Genomic DNA, 6747 nt, shown 5'->3' with positions numbered 1-6747 from the left:
CAATTCTTCAAATATTGAATTTTTATCCCAAGATATAATAAAATCCAATATGCCATGCCCATATGCAGAAATTACAAAATCTTTGTATTCCAATATATTGAAGATTAGATTACATATTTAGTATTTATTATGACATGTTCAGCATTATTTTGTGAGATTATGTGCATACATATTTGTATGAGCATTAAGTATGACCTTATATGGAGCATTACATATCGTGTGCTAGCATTTATATGAGCAGTGCATTATACGCGCCAGGCGGCTTGTCCGTGGGGATCCCACTAGTATCAATATCAGTTATATCTCGATTATGAGTTGCTCGCCTGATGTCGACCAGGGGGCTAAGGGCATATTTCCCACAGTATGTGCTTATAGTTTTTGTGTTTGTAGAATTCAGATTAGTCAGATATGTATTACAGTTATGTGGGCTTATGAGCGAAAGTTACATACCTGCATTTATTTTACAGTTTATGTGCATTACATTTTGTGAATGCAATCAGATAGTGATTATACTTGGTACAAGTTCAGTAAGTATTTTATCAGTATCGATATTCTTCGATTCAGCTTCAGTTATTCTTTACAGCTTATTCCTTGCTAAGCTTTGTAGCTCACCTTGTACTCTTCACCATTCCAAGTCCTAGCGGAGGAGTACCAGATGTGGGGCCTAGCAGCAGTGGTTAGTAGTGTGTGTACGTAGAGCCGCTCAAGACCAAAGATGTCTGGGAATTTATTAGTTTATAGTGTTTGTCAGTTTAGTATTAGTTTACATTTCAGTTGAGGGATTTTCCCTTAGACAGAGTTTATGGTTTTCAATTTGTGTTGACTCAGAGTTTTATTTCAGTTGGTTGAGATATTCATTATGGTATCAGATTTCAGTTTATCAGCTAGTTTTATTTTATTTCTGTAGCACCTCTTCTCGGGCAGTTCTAGGAAAGGGGGGGTGTTATAATTGATGTGGGTGCCCTAGGAAAATCAAATCCAAGAACCCTAAAATCTTATAAGTTTAACAAGAAAACCAAAGACCCGAATGACCCCAAAGAGTCTTCTAAGCAAGAGTCTCCCAGAGACTCTAGAAAGTCTCTGGGGTAACCTAGCCCTTAGCATTCCTGAAGCCCAAGACTCATCCAAATAGTCTTCCTAGCTCCAGCCATCCAATGACTTTGAGAAGTAATCAGGACTTCTTTGGAGGATACTCATCAGGGCACCCTATCTCTGAAGATACCTCCAGGTCCTCCGACCTCATCCGATGCATTTTCCTCCAAAGAGTCGGGACACGCATCAGCATGCCACATGTCACATGAACCCCACCACCAATGTCTATAAATACCCACCTGCTACACAACAAAGGGACTCGCACATAAATGATTCATGTTATTTTTTATTAATGCCAATTATATTTTAATACACAAATTTGTTAATACCTACACCCATATGTACAATGCTTCATGCATAATGCTAAGTGCAATGCTTTGTCCATAATGTTGAGTGCAAGAATTAAAGGTATGTCGGACAGATGGTTGTCTTTCTAACACAAGCAATCACATCTATGACTAAGTGGTGCATATATGAAGATAGCTTTAAGCACATCATGAAGGTAAGCTAATGCATGGAAGCTCAATCTTATAAAAAAATTGCCTTGATGAGTTATCAAGGTGGGTAAGGCTATAAAAGATAGTCAAAAGGTAAAGATCCCATTTTTCACCTTATTTGTCTAAGAATGCTAAGTGGGAGTCCTATTTAACAAATATGTGCAAAGTAGAACTATGGACTCAAGTTAGATACTGAGTGTATCTAAACTATCACTTGGTATTTATATAACAAGAGACATGTTTAATGGGAAAAGGAAAATAATATCGAAGCACATGTTATATACCATGTGTGCAAAGTTCGACCAAAATAAGGTACAAAAGACATAGATCTCTTATTTTAGTTATGTGAGACCCTCGAGATCACAAGGATCTCGTAAAATATCCTTTGACCTAATTGTTTCTAAAAGTTATTATTCAATGCAACTATCTTGGAATGCTACCAAAGACCATGTGATCATTCGGTTGGATCGATGGAACATATCTAGAAAAACAATTGAATTATGATGGAAAGATCTTAGAAAGAAGGAAAGTTCTATTTGAGTGTCACATTTGGATGTATTCATAGGTTGATCAATTATAATTATTTGTTGAATTATAATTGTGAATACAGAGTTTATTGAACAAATGAAGAATCAAATTGAGATCCTAGTATGATTAAATTTGACTTGATAGTATGTTGGTCGCACGATCTATCTGCCTATATGGAATTTATAGAGAAATGAGAGTATATGAGTGTGTGAACTTATTATGTGCGAGAGGAAGATGTAAATTCGAGTTATGTACTTGGGTTGGTCTACCCATAATAGGCTTCAGATCCAGATCCAAATCTACAACTACTATATGTAGTTGTAGAGAGAATAACTACCATTTAGTAGTTGAGTTCATTTCCTCCAAGTGTGGAGGAAGTGGGAAAATGGTAGAAGCATGCTCGTGCATGCAAGTATATGTGTGTGTGTGTGTACGTGTGTGATATATACTAACGAATGTGTTGCTAAAATTCCAAAGAGAAAAAGGACAAAAGAGAAAGTGCTTGTGTTTTGTGTTCTGACTTGATTAGAAGGAAACAAAACTCTCGAAGTAGATTCTTTGTAAAGTGTGGCTTTCAAGCTTTGGCAAACAAATGATTTCCGATTTCGTTATTTAATTTTTGAACCAGTACTAATTCAGCCTACAAAGATCTGACCCAATTCGATTGTGCGAATTCAAGTAAGTCCGATTTTAATTAATGATATATAGTTTTTATATACCTTTTGATTTCAATTTCCTAACACATGATGAACAAGACTTACGAATAATGATAGTGTTTATTTAGGAGAAGAAGAAACATTTTCATTTTCTTTCACTAGTGATTGGGAAGGGGCTATTAGTAGTCTCGGGAATCTGCATTGTGTTACCCCCATCAAAACCTTTTCCCTTCTTGCATGGCCCTGTAGCAAGATCGTCTGCTCTCTTCCCCCAGAGCACGCAGTAAAGACCCACAATGATCACAAATGCTCCCATCACGCTGGGTAAGAAAAAAAGGAACCAGAAGTTAAGAAAATTTGCATGAAAAGAAGGGATTGGGGCTTGAAATTGTCTCTTCTGGAGCTCACCTGCCCAAGTGAAGACGCTCTGCAAATGCAATTGCTGAAAATATTGCCACAAACACCAGTGACAGTGGAGAAAACATTGCAGCAAAAACTGGTCCATTGTTACTAATGCACCATATCTGCAGGTTGTTCGCCAATATCGAAGTCACAAGTCCCTGTTGCCGAAGTTCATTTGTTTCGTTGTTCATCAAGATGCATGTACCATGCAATCATAAACATGTGACTGAAAAGAGGAGAATGAATACTCACGCTGTAGATGATGGCCAAAAGTTGGACATCCCACTCCAACCTCCATAAGGCAGGATCTCTGCAGAAGAAAATTGCAAGGAAAGAAGATTGCAGTAACGCAAATAAGCAAATCAACGCATTGAGCGACAATGGAGCTGGGTAGATCTTGTACACAATACCCTGTCAAGTGAGTTAATTTTCTCTATCAAAATTCTGCAGGCAATTAAGAATACCATTAATCTTTTCAAATACAAGTTTTGTATATAATTAAATTCTCGTAAAGATTGATTAGGTGAAACGGGGTGGGGTTCTAGCTAGTCCTAGCATTGTCACTATTCTGTAAGAACATTGTTTTTTGTTTTCGACAGAATGTACTCGATCGCCACGCTACCTGGAAAATAAGCCATGTGCACCATGCAATGTGACTGGTAAGGATGAGAGCTGAGCCCGTCATCCAGTTTTGGTGCTTAGGCACATCAGTAGCTCCGGATTTGGTGTCATACTCATGCACGTGGATGAGTGGCCTCTCTAGAATGCTTTTGAATAGATACCCTCCCTTCCAAAACGTGAAGATGAGCGATCCCACAATGCAAGTAAGCGCTCCCCCCAACTTTGCTCGTCCTCTTGCACTTCCAATCTCAACTTTCTCCATCCTTAGGGGACACAGATTTATTGTTACCCGTGATTTAATAATGGTCATATATTAACAATAAAAATTTATACAACAGAAATGGTATGTTAGTGTCACATCATTCTAGTTTTGTTTACTTTTATCTGTTAATTAATATACTTATAAAATTACTATTAACATGTTCTCTTTGGTGCTAAAAGTTATGGTAGAAGTGTTGTCTTCCATTAACAATAGGACTAGCCCAGCTTAAGGAATAAACCACTAAGACCTATGTCTAAGGCTCTCAAAAATGAGGACCCTAAAATCAATTATTATTTAAAATTTATTTTTTCTTGTTTTTTTAGATACAAAATCATTAATTCTATTTCATAATATTTTTTGTTTGAATTTATATTCTATTTATTTTATTGTTCCATCTGATGGGGAGTCCCCCAACTCTCCTATTCTACAAATTATTTTTCAATGTCATGCAATAACCAATAATGTGTCATTTAGATGAGAAGATCTTCTAATTCTCTAAGTCTACAAATAATTTTTAATATTAGTTAATGAATAGTGAAGCGTAAATCAGTAACCCAACGGAAAAGAAAAGCAAGAAGTGAAATTATTTTAAGAGGACAATTTGATAAAACAATTTTTTGGACAGTGAAAATTTTATCTAGAGAATCAGCATTTATCTGGGCATTAAAGAAAAAAAATAAAGTAAATCAATGACTTTTTAATTTGTAGGACTTAACTGTGGACTCTTCACATTTTTTTTCTTTATTCAACTCTTCCGTTTTCAAATATTTTCCCTTTGTTTATATTGTCAATTGAAAATGATTTATTTTCTAAAGTTAAATACAAAATTTTAATTAGTGATTTTGTATTTTAAAAAGCAAGCAAAGTATATAAAATTTAAATATTTATTTATATTATTAAAAGATGACCAAAACAACTCTTAGCTAGGGATATAAATATTCTTAAGCGGGCCTGATTAACAAATGATGACAGTAGAGAAGTAGTTTGATATATTGTACCGAATAAGAACCGCCATGAGAAAGGTCAAAGCAGGGATAGCGTTGCTCAGAGCACTTGCAACCGTAGGAGAAGTGTATCCTAAACCAGCATAGAAGACATTAAGATGGATGGTAATTCCGATTGAGGCCAGCACGAATATCTTCACTATCACCCAAAATGAGAGCGATGGCCGCTGCTTCCTGTTCCCATTTCCAGGTAAAATTTAACCATGCCATAGCTTTAAGTGCAAGCATGAATCAGTTCAATTGATCAGTTATTTACTCGTTTACTTATTACTGTTTCATCATAGTGATATATTCATAACAGTACTCTAGCATTTTACATATCTGGTACGACACTGACAGCCAGGATTGATAAAAGTGGTGATTGCCCAGCGCATACCTTTCCAGCACATAAGCGAATGGCGCCAACAGAAGCACGGCGAGCACATGGCGGTACACCAGTAAAACTAGTCGATTCATTCCCTTGGCCAGGGCCATTTTGACTATGATATTCGTGCCACCGTAGGCGACCTGAACCACTAGCATTGCGACGTAGGAGGCCCAGGTTTTCATGATCACAGCGACCTCGTCCATTCGCACGTTAATGAAGGAAGACAGTTTATTAGGTAGAGCTTAATCGATCTTGTGTATTAATAGAAGTGGAAGACAAGCCTCAGCCACTACTTTGGCGAACCTACTTTCCAAGTACTTATACACGTAGGCGACGCACGCCATGAAATATACAAATGCTTGCGTAGTGGAATTCAGCATCAGAGTACAAGAAAAAACCAATCCAAGCGAAGCACATTCTGTTTCTAGTTGTAGCCCCAACGAGCAATTGACGTTTCAACAGTCAGCACAAACATGACAATGACATTTCTAAAATTAAGAGAAGGTAAATCTAAGACTGGAGAATCTTTTTTATTCTTCATTTTTAGTTTTTATTTTTATTATTAAGTTTCATTTTTATAAAAAATTAAAAAAAATATTCATTTCTATCAAATATAAAATCAGTTTTAAACTTCAAAAAATAAGAGAATGTGTTTAAAATTATGCAGAAAAAGAGATGTAAAAATCGAACAAAAAATGAGAGGTGAATTGTCAAGATAGCCTAATGAAGAGAGGATTTGCGGTCGTCATAATAATAAAGATACAATGATGTTGGTCGAGAGATAAGGAGACCAAAAGGAGAGGAAGAGGGCGGCGAAAGAAAAGGGCTCACCATCTAGTGGCAGAGGACATCATCACATGGACAAGAATGAATGAGAACGGTAAGAGAAGATGTCAATTATACTCATCTTCACAATGGCAAAGGGCAGTGAAAAACAGGGTCAATTATACTCATCATCACAATGGGAAAGGGTAGTGTAAAAGGGGGTGGGTGCAAATAAAATATTAAGAAAAAGAGAAGTAAAAGAAAAAAATTATTGTTGGCAGAATTCAAAATAAAAATGAAATTGGAAAATGATATTTTCTTTATATAATATTTTTAAAATATTTTTTAAAAAATAAAAAATTCGTTTTTTATTGCTTGGAGACAGACGTTACGAAGAATATGTTGATGGGTTATTAATGTCACAAAATTGGGACATTTATTCCCCCTACTTCCCGGTGGTAATCAGGGGTGGGTGGAAATGGTCCATCATCTTTTGTTAGGGTTTGAAAAAATATGTAACATTGTTGGCTCAAATTTGAATAATTCTTAAATT

The 6747-nt window shown here is 36.0% G+C and overlaps 1 protein-coding gene across 1 annotated transcript; it reads right to left on the bottom strand.

Moving 5' to 3' along the window:
• Window positions 1–2740: 2740 nt before the first annotated feature.
• LOC127787118 (WAT1-related protein At1g43650-like) lies at window positions 2741–5648 on the bottom strand. Its single transcript, XM_052314990.1, has 6 exons — window positions 5439–5648; window positions 5057–5236; window positions 3798–4059; window positions 3428–3586; window positions 3182–3333; window positions 2741–3093 (listed from the first exon to the last, which is right to left on the bottom strand). The coding sequence occupies exons 1-6, from the start codon at window positions 5630–5632 to the stop codon at window positions 2919–2921; spliced, it is 1122 nt and encodes a 373-aa protein (XP_052170950.1). The 5' UTR covers window positions 5633–5648; the 3' UTR covers window positions 2741–2918.
• Window positions 5649–6747: the final 1099 nt, after the last annotated feature.

The sequence above is a fragment of the Diospyros lotus genome, chromosome 12 (assembly GCF_014633365.1).
Source record: "Diospyros lotus cultivar Yz01 chromosome 12, ASM1463336v1, whole genome shotgun sequence".
Taxonomy (NCBI): Eukaryota; Viridiplantae; Streptophyta; class Magnoliopsida; order Ericales; family Ebenaceae; genus Diospyros; species Diospyros lotus.
The sequence above is the reverse complement of the archived record's forward strand: the minus strand, read 5'-3'. Positions and strand labels throughout refer to the sequence as shown.

Coding starts and splice junctions, on each gene's coding strand:
- LOC127787118 (XM_052314990.1), bottom strand. CDS start 5,632: ATGGACGAGGTCGCTGTGATCATGAAAACCTGGGCCTCCTACGTCGCA. Junction 3,587..3,797: donor GCACATGGCTTATTTTCCAG/GTAGCGTGGCGA, acceptor CTCACTTGACAG/GGTATTGTGTACAAGATCTA. Junction 3,334..3,427: donor TTTTGGCCATCATCTACAGC/GTGAGTATTCAT, acceptor CTTCGGCAACAG/GGACTTGTGACTTCGATATT.